Genomic DNA, 11900 nt, shown 5'->3' on the forward strand with positions numbered 1-11900 from the left:
CACACACACACACACACACACACACACACACACACACACACACACACACACACACACACACACACACACAAGTACGTAAAGAGACATTTAAGAGGGTTTATTCTCCAAATAACTCTAACTTCATGTTGCAGAAAAATGTGTTTAAAAATTGTGTATGGTCCATTGTTCTTGTTCCAAGTTACCTTCCTATCCACTAATTTTTTGCCTCTTACGAAAGCCACAAAGCCTTCCAAGAAGACAGTAAAGGCTTATGTCATGCTTGAGCTTTAGTTAGGCTGAAACTTTAAAGTTAAGTTGCAATGCAATGCAATGTTTAGGTATTATTATTATTTTTATTACTATTATTTTGATTTATGCCTTAGTTTTAATTTGTACCGTTTACCTTTTTTAAAGTAATGTGAAATGTATATATTTTTTATTTTATTGATATATTTGTATTTGCATTTTGAATGTAATTTGGCAATTAAATGCAATAAATGGGTTTAGTTTTCACGGTTATTAAAGTATGCAATTTCAGCAATAAAAATGTTAATTTTTCTAAAAAGAAAACAAATTAGCTGTTTATTTTAAGAGATCTATCTTATCATCTCTTGTATATTTAGTATTGCTCTTTAATAAAGAAAAATTACTTCTTATTCGATTAATCGATGGAATAATCGGTAGAATACTCGATTACTAAAATAATAATCGACCGCTACAGCCCTACTCTAGATCCTGTGCAAGCATCTTTACTCCACATCTGTGTACCTGCACTCGATTTAGGCCAGATCTAAGTTAATTAGCGTATTAAAGCAACCTCATATCTGATTTGTGTGTAAATGTATAACGTTACCCAGGGCTACAATAGAATTCTCTAACGTTTGTCCTGTGTGTGTGTATATATATATATATATATATATATATAGTGTAATTTAGAGTATATGCGTGTGTTTATTGTACGTACCTTTAGCCAGAGCTACAGTGCTGTTCTCGGTGTCGATCGTGTATAAAACTCCCTCATATCGGATCTCGGCCTTTGAGATCAGACTGATCTTGCTGCCGATATAAGGCGTCCCTCCGCTCATCTTTCCCCCGTGCGGCTGCTCGGCTGCTCGGCTCCTCTGGTCTTCTTTGCGTACGGTTTTATCGGACTGAAGGCTGCTTTTCGGTAATTCGGTGTCGTTTTCTTTCAGCCTGGATTTAGCACGACATGGCCGAATTAATTTTCCTCCGCACACTGAATCGACTCGAGATGCATGCTGGGAAACGCGCCCCCTCCCTCACGGTGGTATCGCGAGACTTCGCGGGATTTCAGTATGACTCCCGTTACATTGGGAATTATGTAAGAGGCGAAATGCGATTTAAACGCTGTGGGAAGTAAATAATTAGAAGTTCTTACTTAAATGGCTATAAAGGGATTATTCTATATCCCCATGCACACGTGCATTTGTACATTATATTATAATATAAAAGTTAAAACAATAATCCCTGAAATCTCGCCCGATCAACAGCTCCTGCAAGTTATTATTAAAGTCTGTGAAACGGTAATGTCTGATCAGAATGAACTTTATGATCTCAGTTATAGCCAATGAGGAGAGCTGAGGCATTTGTTGATGCACAATTACATATATTACATATGGAACTGAAGGATTATTTGATCATAAACCGACTGAAACATCAGAGCAATAACTACACATAATACACATAACAGCTTAATAATGTAATTCCAAGTATTGAATTCACATGCTACTCTTTGAAATTTCTGCATCGTTTACCCGATTTTACTTTGAATTCTGTTTCTCTTGCTGCCTGGACCCAGCTAACAAGAACAAACATTCTTGCAGTAACGTTAATGGAATGTTCGTTTAAAGTATTCTGCTCTTTAATAACGTTTTCAAAACATTATCATGAAAACATTATTTATACATTGTTTTCTGAAACGTTTTAGATTGACGTTCGTCTAGCGTTTTTCTTTTTAAATGTTACTTGTTTCAGAACGTTCAGAGAACATTCAAAAGTAACATTCCCATAATGTTTGCACAATTCTAAAATGGAATGTTCCCTTAACATTCGCAAAACTAAGAAAAACGTTTCTAAAACATTTTAAAACGGGATGTTTTAAATGCTCAGAGAACATTTTCAGAACTTAAACGCTCTTAGAACATATTTTCTTAGCTGGGGACCTTTTATTAAGACAGAGAGAGACAGAATTCATATTAATAACCAATGGTATCTGTAATTGTATGGTACTATCTATCTATCTATCTATCTATCTATCTAATCTCCGTTCCCTCCAACTCGTGCAGTATCTTGAGTTGTAACAGGGGAACAACTGTTTGGTTTTGGCCCTCTGACGTCACATCCATTCCCACAATGCCATAGTAACACGACTGCGCACTCGCGCTCGTGGACGCGCACCAGCAGACAGCCCATCACACACAGAGCGAACATGGCGGGCGCCTCCGACCCTCTGGAAGACATGCTCTTCTCCGAGGTGGACGAGAAAGCTGTGAGCGATCTGGTGGGCTCGCTGGAGTCTCAGTTGGTGGGCCAGAGCGAGCCGCCCGCCGCGCGCCAGAGCAGCGCAAAGCAGCAGCACCGCTACAGCCCTACTCTAGATCCTGTGCAAGCATCTTTACTCCACATCTGTGTACCTGCACTCGATTTAGGCCAGATCTAAGTTAATTAGCGTATTAAAGCAACCTCATATCTGATTTGTGTGTAAATGTATAACGTTACCCAGGGCTACAATAGAATTCTCTAACGTTTGTCCTGTGTGTGTGTATATATATATATATATATATATATATAGTGTAATTTAGAGTATATGCGTGTGTTTATTGTACGTACCTTTAGCCAGAGCTACAGTGCTGTTCTCGGTGTCGATCGTGTATAAAACTCCCTCATATCGGATCTCGGCCTTTGAGATCAGACTGATCTTGCTGCCGATATAAGGCGTCCCTCCGCTCATCTTTCCCCCGTGCGGCTGCTCGGCTGCTCGGCTCCTCTGGTCTTCTTTGCGTACGGTTTTATCGGACTGAAGGCTGCTTTTCGGTAATTCGGTGTCGTTTTCTTTCAGCCTGGATTTAGCACGACATGGCCGAATTAATTTTCCTCCGCACACTGAATCGACTCGAGATGCATGCTGGGAAACGCGCCCCCTCCCTCACGGTGGTATCGCGAGACTTCGCGGGATTTCAGTATGACTCCCGTTACATTGGGAATTATGTAAGAGGCGAAATGCGATTTAAACGCTGTGGGAAGTAAATAATTAGAAGTTCTTACTTAAATGGCTATAAAGGGATTATTCTATATCCCCATGCACACGTGCATTTGTACATTATATTATAATATAAAAGTTAAAACAATAATCCCTGAAATCTCGCCCGATCAACAGCTCCTGCAAGTTATTATTAAAGTCTGTGAAACGGTAATGTCTGATCAGAATGAACTTTATGATCTCAGTTATAGCCAATGAGGAGAGCTGAGGCATTTGTTGATGCACAATTACATATGCTAACAGCAGAACTGAAGGATTATTTGATCATAAACCGACTGAAACATCAGAGCAATAACTACACATAACACGGTTTAAAGCTTAATAATGTAATTCCAAGTATTGAATTCACATGCTACTCTTTGAAATTTCTGCATCGTTTACCCGATTTTACTTTGAATTCTGTTTCTCTTGCTGCCTGGACCCAGCTAACAAGAACAAACATTCTTGCAGTAACGTTAATGGAATGTTCGTTTAAAGTATTCTGCTCTTTAATAACGTTTTCAAAACATTATCATGAAAACATTATTTATACATTGTTTTCTGAAACGTTTTAGATTGACGTTCGTCTAGCGTTTTTCTTTTTAAATGTTACTTGTTTCAGAACGTTCAGAGAACATTCAAAAGTAACATTCCCATAATGTTTGCACAATTCTAAAATGGAATGTTCCCTTAACATTCGCAAAACTAAGAAAAACGTTTCTAAAACATTTTAAAACGGGATGTTTTAAATGCTCAGAGAACATTTTCAGAACTTAAACGCTCTTAGAACATATTTTCTTAGCTGGGGACCTTTTATTAAGACAGAGAGAGACAGAATTCATATTAATAACCAATGGTATCTGTAATTGTATGGTACTATCTATCTATCTATCTATCTATCTATCTAATCTCCGTTCCCTCCAACTCGTGCAGTATCTTGAGTTGTAACAGGGGAACAACTGTTTGGTTTTGGCCCTCTGACGTCACATCCATTCCCACAATGCCATAGTAACACGACTGCGCACTCGCGCTCGTGGACGCGCACCAGCAGACAGCCCATCACACACAGAGCGAACATGGCGGGCGCCTCCGACCCTCTGGAAGACATGCTCTTCTCCGAGGTGGACGAGAAAGCCGTGAGCGATCTAGTGGGCTCGCTGGAGTCTCAGCTGGTGGGCCAGAGCGACCCGGCCGCCGCGCAGCCCGAAAACGCTCGCCCGGGCAGCGCGAAGCAGCAGCAGCAGGCAGGAGGAACAGCGCAGCTGTCTGCTCCTATAGGCTCTCCATCAGAACCACAACAACAAGCACAGCAGCAGCAGAACGCGCGGAAAGCTGCGCGCAACCCGGATTCCGACCCGAAAGACGCCAGCATGGAAAAGCACGCCAAAGCCCTGGAGAAGGAGAGCCCTCTGAAGTCGCATGGCAGCATCATCATCATCACTACGGCAGCAGCATCCGACGCTCCCGCACCGGGCAACAAAGGTGAGAGCCCGAGGGACACCCGCAAGAAGCACCCGGGGAACACGCGCGCGCTGCGCTCCCCAGCATCCCACAGTCTCAACGGCAACGGAGCCGACGCAGCATCAGCATCACCCAGCTCCTCCAGCCCGAGCAGCACGACTTTCACCGTGTCCAGTAACCCGCAGGCGATCGCGCTGGACCGCGGGACGCCCACCATCGCGCTGCACCGACTCCCGCGTCACATCATCGCCAGCATCGCGCAGAATGGAAACGGCACGTCCGTGTCCGCGCTGGTCCAGCAGAGCGCGCGGATCGGAGAGGCGGGCGCGCAGGTCAACCACAGCACACCACCCGCGGACGCACCCGGGAACAACGCGAAACCCGCGGCGACCTCGGCTCCTCCCGCCGCGGCCACAGCAGCGCTTGTCAAACCGGCTGTCGGTGTCAGTGCGGCTCCGGCCATCAGACCTGCGCAGCAGAGGGTCGTAACGCCGCAGCTGATTGTCAGACCACCGCAGCAACAAACTACAATACAGCTGCCGCCCGGATTCACCATCCCACCAGGTACTTACGACTTACTAGTGCTCGATGTGCACTGCCTACTCTACTCTGACTCTTTTCCACATGTTAGAATAACAGTAAAGTGATGCAAACTCTGAAATAACACAGCTGGAAGTCTGGGTGTGATGTAGTGAGCAAAACACGTGACCCACATGAAAACTCCCTAATATTTGAGCGTCTTGATTGTTATTCTGCACATCAGTCAACTGTTAACACATCAGTAACACTGTTCTGCTCTTTAACTTGTGATGAGCACTTGTTGATGCTCTTCCTTCACTATCCGCTTTAATTGATCTTTTTCAATTCCAATCCAAATGAAATTCAAATGCAGGCACAATTTATATTTGTCTACAAGACTTTCAAGCATTTAAACAGAAGCATTTAGCATAAAAAATTTTTTTTCTGACATCAAGGCACATAAATAGTTTCAAGTGTGTCTAAACATGAACACTTAAACATTTTGGTTACATCATGGACCAAAAAGTGTTTTTCCCCTTTAAGTTGAACTTTTGAAAGACTTCAAAAACTTTATTAGCCAAATATCAAATAAATAGTTAAATAAATACAAATAAATTCAGTGGCCCCAAAAAGTATTTAGACACTTAAGTGACACTTATAAATATGTGAATGCCATTTATTCATGTCTTTATCAACCATCAAAGTGTTTTTTTCTCAGAAATGACTAAATTTCAAACTTTTTTTGTCAGATGTTTTGCTTGAGAAGTGTGTTTCAGACAGACATATGCTTGCTTTGATATTTTGTTATGTAATATCATGTTTTGCATATAATATAGTGACACTCAAAGATTTTAAAGTGTGACTCAAGTCTCCAGATACTTTCTCTATGAATTATGTATACATTTCCAGTATATGTAAACAGACCTCACACCAGATGATGTTGATGTAAATTGCATTTGTGAGTTGATCAAATGCTTTCTGGAGCTGCAGCATTGATGTTCTCGTGCTTCAAAAAACCCAGAAGGTGCTGAATGGTGAAAATTTATAGATGAGATCTGAACCTAAAACATGTCTGGAGTTTAAATGATAACTATTTGCTGTGGATGAACTTTACATTGGTGCATTTAGATGCTGACTGATGAGTTTGATGGTGATGACGTGCAAAACTGAGTCAGTTTGGACTCCCCAATGAGCAGAACGTAGATCAAAAAGTGACTTGATATCTTACAAGTGACTTTCAAATGATTTATCATGAATCAGTAGTTAATTTGCCCTTTCTGTCAGTACAAATATGAAGCCTTAGACAGATTCACCTGTTGCCTTTTCACTCTCTGACTGAGTGTGTTCAAGCACTAGTTGATGAAACCAGTGAAATCTGAACTTTAACTGAATCATTATTTCACACTAATATCAGGAAAAAAGCTGTCTGAGTTTAATTGTGTGATCTGCGGTTTAATGGGTCGGTGATTTTGTTTTATAAGAACAAACTGCTTTTTTTAATACACCTTAACATCCTACAACACTCTGAATGTCTGTAGTGCAGCTTAGATGGGTCGTTTACATAGAGCATGTCCAAAGAAAAATTATTTATATAGCACATTTTATACATTTTTCTTCACATAATAGAACTTAAAAATAATCTTAAAACAATTATAACAGAATACATATGAAATAAAAATAACAAAAAGTAAAAAAAATAAGCATTTATGAAAAAATAGATTTTTTTAATTAGAAGAATATTTCATGAATCCATGAATTTCTAACAATATTAAAATGTAAAATAATCAGTATCAGTATTTAAAGTGTATATTTCAGGTCCAGGTCACCATTTCTTTTCTCATTCAATTTTTCTCCATTTTTTTTTTCAGCTTGAGAGTTCACTAGTTTATTTGATATAGTCCGGTGGTGTGATAAATGACAGGACAGTGTTGCATTTAGTGTTACAAATACTGTTAAATCTGCATGCATAATATTATCAGAAGACTGAACAAATGAGGTTTAAATGAGAACGTGAGTCACAATACACAATGTCAGCTTAATAGAAGTATTTGAAAGTGAAGTGTGGTGACCCATACTTGGAATTTGTGCTCTGCATTTAACCTATCCAAGTGCAGACGCACAGTAGTGAGCACACACCCCGAGCAGTGGGCAGCCATATTGCTACGGTGCCCGGGGAGCAGTCGGGGGTTCGGTGCCTTGCTCAAGGGTCTCACTTCAGGCGTGGTATTGAAGGTGGGAGAGAGCGCTGGTCGTTCACTCCCCCCACCTACAATCCCAGCCGGACCTGAGACTCGAACCCGCAACCTTCGGGCTACAAGTCCGACTCTATCCATTAGGCCACGACTTGACCCCTTGTCATTTACTCCAATGCTCTTTTTCATGTATCATTTCAGGAAAATCCATGCAGATAAAGACATTAGACAAACACATGCAAAGAATAATAATTAGTCAGAATCTGAATTAAAATTTCACAATTTTGGTTTCAGAAAAATCCAAAGCTTCAGCTGTTGATTGATTGTAACTTTTCATGCACATTGATGCATGAACATTTTCATTGATGTTTCATGCACTGATGATGCTTCTTGTGATGCTTTGCTATATATTTTTATTGAATATTGTTTAAAATAGATGTTTAGCATGTCACAATACACATTCTCAACTTATTAAAATGATTTCATGTCGTTTACCCAAATGCTATTTTTAATTGATTGTTTTTAGGGAAATGCATTCACATAAAGACATCAGACAGATATATGCAAGATAAAAACAAAACAAAAAAACATAATTATTACTTAGAATCTGAATTACTCAGTTTAGATTTGCTTTGTTGATTGTCATTTTTTTCATGCATGGATGAGGATTTTTGTGATTCTTTGGTGAATAACTCGTGTGTGTTTCAGGTATGGTGCTGGTCCGGACGGAGATGGGTCAGCTGGTGATGGTTCCTCAGCAGGCTCTGGCTCAAGCTCAGGCCCAGAACAGCATCTCACCGCGGCCCTCCACTCCCACCAGCGTGGCCACATTCAGGGTCACGACCCCACAGGTACAGCCCGTAATGCTCTAGAGTCACAATAAATCTGACACACAGATGCCATTTCTCTTAAACAGGATTTCTGAAACTCAAGAACGACATTTTTCCCAAACCTCACGCTGGAAAACTCAAATGACATCAAGCTGTTTGAATTCAGACCAGATGCATTTCAACAAACCTTTTTTATTTAATACTTTTTTTTATTTTATTGTTTTTGCAAAAGCAAAATTGCAAAATGTTTCTGTGTCACTGAAAAATATCTGCTGAGAGATTGAACACCTCTACAAATTACAGATCTGTTTGCTTGCTTTTCCTGATTTAAAAGTTATTTTACCTAAGATTGAAAGTCAAGATCATACATTTTAAATCTCTCTCTTTTTTATTTCCAAATGTAGCTTTGATGAAAGGAAAATATTATTAATAATATTATTACAGTAACTAGTTACTAGTAACTGGTTACTGCCCAACACACATAATCAAATCATCTGCACAGCAAACACAGTGAGACGGTAACTGCTGTCAAAAAGTGGAATTCTGTGAAATCTTCATCACTCTGTGATGAAATAAAGACACACAGCAGTGGAAACGAGTGATGAAATTCATATTGTGATCAATAAACCCACTCCTAATGAAACGGCAGGTAATTTGATATGTTAAAAATAACCTGTTCACAGATGCAAGGAACTTCTGCGTAATTAAAGGTTATTCACACTAGACACTTATTATAATTTGATTCGTAAGCAGTGAGCAGAAAGCACTTCTGTGACACATTTGACTTGTTAAACAGATTCCATAAGACACAAATTGGGAAACACTGATCAAAATACGTCAAATTATGCATAAATGTTTTGGCCTAAAATTAAGATTTATGTATTTGAATCTACATATAAAATTTCCATCCATTTGGATGACACAGGTTTAACTTAAACTAATAAACTGATGCATATTTGTCTGTCGCATGTATTTGTTAGTAATAAATGCATACATTTGATCTAATTGAATATTGCTTGCCCATATTTAACAGCTAGCTATATTTATGCTTTTAAACTGAATAAATGTTATTGTTTCCTCAATGAACAGATTTATGCAATTTGAATAAATCCATTTTCAAAATATTAAAAACAAAAAGGTGCAAATAGTTAATAGTAAACTATGCCATGGTGTTTTTGAGTGCAGAAATCCGACCTGTTTCATTTATGTAACACTGACAAACATGCATCACATTAAGTTTATTAGTTTATGTTAAAACTGTGTAATACATGGAAATTTATATGCAATAATAATAAAAAAAAATCTTAACCTCATAAACACAGCAGAGGTCAAACTGAGTGTTGCCTGTCAAACATGCATTTGATGAAAGACATTTGCACCTTCTTTTTGAAACTCATTGATCAATATAAAAGATATATTAAAGGGGTCATATGATGCGATTTCAATTTTTCCTTTCAGAAACTTTTCACTATTTTAAACAATTCACTATTTTCTTGTGCATTTTTTATACTAATTTTAAAACATCAGTGTGCAGAAATTATTTTCACATTGACCATCTGTACACTATTAAATCTTCTGAACTATTTTTCTTCAGTCAGAGTTTTGATGGATGAATGTACATGAGATTCACTGCTGACATCTAGTGGTGTGCTTCAGTCAGTGCATCTCAAGATCAAATTAATTCATTTCTTCTCATGCAAGCAGATTTACAAGGAAAAACAACTCTCTTTCTTCAGTGTTTTGTACGTTAAACACTGTGTTATCTCTTTTAATAATTTTGTTTCAAATGCATTGCTTCTTCAAAGTTATATCAAACATGAATAAGTACATAAGAAAATCCTGTTAGCTGGTCTTTGCCATTTTTCTGTTCACATATTAATATCCTTCAACAGAATCTAATATGTATATATGTATTAGGATTTTTTTAATTTAAATTTTTATTTGAGGATTAGAATTTACAGTATATGGCCACAAGAAGGCAGCAGCCGTCATATTTGTTGTTTGTTATATTATTTTAGTATTTTTCTTTTTCAAATTATGCAAAAAACGTAATAACGAGCAATGCGTATATTTATTTCTTACGATAATAAGATCAGAGTAGCTTGTGTAATATAATGTAGCTCTAGTGTGTGAGAGTGTAAGGGTCGCTCATTTCCAGCAGATGGCGCCAGACGCTCGCATTTATTAGTGGCTCAATGGTTTAAATCCATACTGATGTTAATAATGAATCAGGCCATTCAAACGTTTATACAACATTGCAAATAACAAAACATTTAATTTCTGATGTGTTGCAAATTAGTATGTTTTAACATTTGCATTAATGCATTAGCAGACGCTTTTGTTTGAAGCAACGTACAGTAGAGGATGAAAGGCAATTTGTCATAGAGCCAATAATATTCGCAGTACACAATGGCAGGGAAGCTAGATTAAGAAACAAGCTAAAGCAGAGAAGAAATGCAGAAAAAAGAAGAGTCTTTTTTGTGCAACCAACCATTAAGATCAAAATGATCATGCTATAGGCCTATTTTTGATTTTGTGCCTCTAGAAACAAAATGTAAAATATCATAATTAGTTATTATTACTACAGTAAAATCCTTTCAGTCAGTTGTAATGGTCATGGTGCATGACTAATACTTGCTACCGCAGTTTGATTCTAGTAATTTTGCAGTAATTCACAATACAGTAACTATATATTGTGGTGTAAACTTTAAAGTTTAAGTGTATAAAGTTTACTGCAGTAATGTGTTTCCTTGATAAACTCTGTTAAGGACAGTGAGGTGAGGGTTTATATTCCCAGGCGTCTCCCTTCATCCTGCTGTCAGTCATTCTCCGGTTCTCTGCGGCGGAAGACGTTCCTCTCTCCCTCCGAACGCGTTTAATCATTTATCCTCCAAGCGGAGCGAGAGACTCGTTCTGATGGCGTCGCCATCAGTGTGTGTGTGGCCCCGAGTTCTTCCGTGTCTCAGGGGCCCTCGGGCGCCGCTCTCTCAGTAGGGGCCCAGAGACGAGCATCTGTGAGGAGAGAGCGCGCGTTGGCAGTGACGCTGTTAAACTGTGGCTCAGTGCCTCGTCTCGCTCACGTGATTATTACTCCTCACATCACAGCGCTGCCCCTCAGCGGCGGGATTTTCACCCGTGTGTCCCCCTCTAGACACAATCATATCAGGGTTTGCAGTACAAGAATGATCTCAGGATGCCCGGGTCATCATAATTCACCTTCAAATCACAAGAAATAAGAATGAATATATATTCCATATAATTGCATATAACAGTTATTTTGCATATTTTAGAAGTGAGGAATTATTTTATATAAGAACTTAAATTATTTTATATATTTAAGAATTATTGTGCATGTTTTGAATAATTTAGAAATAAGAAATTATTTTATATAAGTTTTTTTTTATATTTTATACATTTTCATGTATAAAATATAAATATGATAAATATTCATAAATATGATTTTTTTTCAGCATATTTAAAATTTTTAGATCTAAGAAATTATTCTATAAAGAACTTTATATATTTTATATCTAGGCTAAATAAAAGGTTCAACCGAGTGTATAGGAGGGTGAACTCAAAACTATATTGTATATATTTAAGAATTATTATGCATATTTTGAATGTTTTAGAAATAAGAAAATGTTTATGTAAGAAATAAGA

At 38.3% G+C, this 11900-nt stretch overlaps 2 protein-coding genes across 6 annotated transcripts in view; one reads left to right on the top strand and one right to left on the bottom strand.

Annotated features, from left to right (window-relative positions):
* Positions 1-1263, bottom strand: part of LOC107668483 (protein LSM14 homolog A-like) — a 14065-nt gene extending 12802 nt beyond the window's left edge. For 2 of the 5 annotated variants that reach the window (XM_016460362.1, XM_016460358.1), the window contains exon 1: positions 944-1260. In XM_016460362.1, the coding sequence (XP_016315848.1) occupies positions 944-1064 (121 nt within the window). In that variant the 5' untranslated portion in view covers positions 1065-1260. Of the gene's footprint in view, positions 1-943 lie in introns of all 5 variants that reach the window. The other 3 variants (XM_016460361.1, XM_016460360.1, XM_016460359.1) reach the window with 3 other exon arrangements.
* A 3026-nt stretch (positions 1264-4289) lies between these two features.
* Positions 4290-11900, top strand: part of LOC107668485 (transcription initiation factor TFIID subunit 4-like) — an 88747-nt gene continuing 81136 nt past the window's right edge. Inside the window, exons 1-2 of the mRNA XM_016460364.1 lie at positions 4290-5263; positions 8119-8261. Coding sequence (XP_016315850.1) covers positions 4315-5263; positions 8119-8261 — 1092 coding nt within the window. The 5' untranslated portion in view covers positions 4290-4314. The remainder of the gene's footprint in view (positions 5264-8118; positions 8262-11900) is intronic.

The sequence above is a fragment of the Sinocyclocheilus anshuiensis genome, unplaced genomic scaffold (assembly GCF_001515605.1).
Source record: "Sinocyclocheilus anshuiensis isolate Anshui unplaced genomic scaffold, SAMN03320099.WGS_v1.1 scaffold2085, whole genome shotgun sequence".
Lineage (NCBI taxonomy): Eukaryota > Metazoa > Chordata > Actinopteri > Cypriniformes > Cyprinidae > Sinocyclocheilus > Sinocyclocheilus anshuiensis.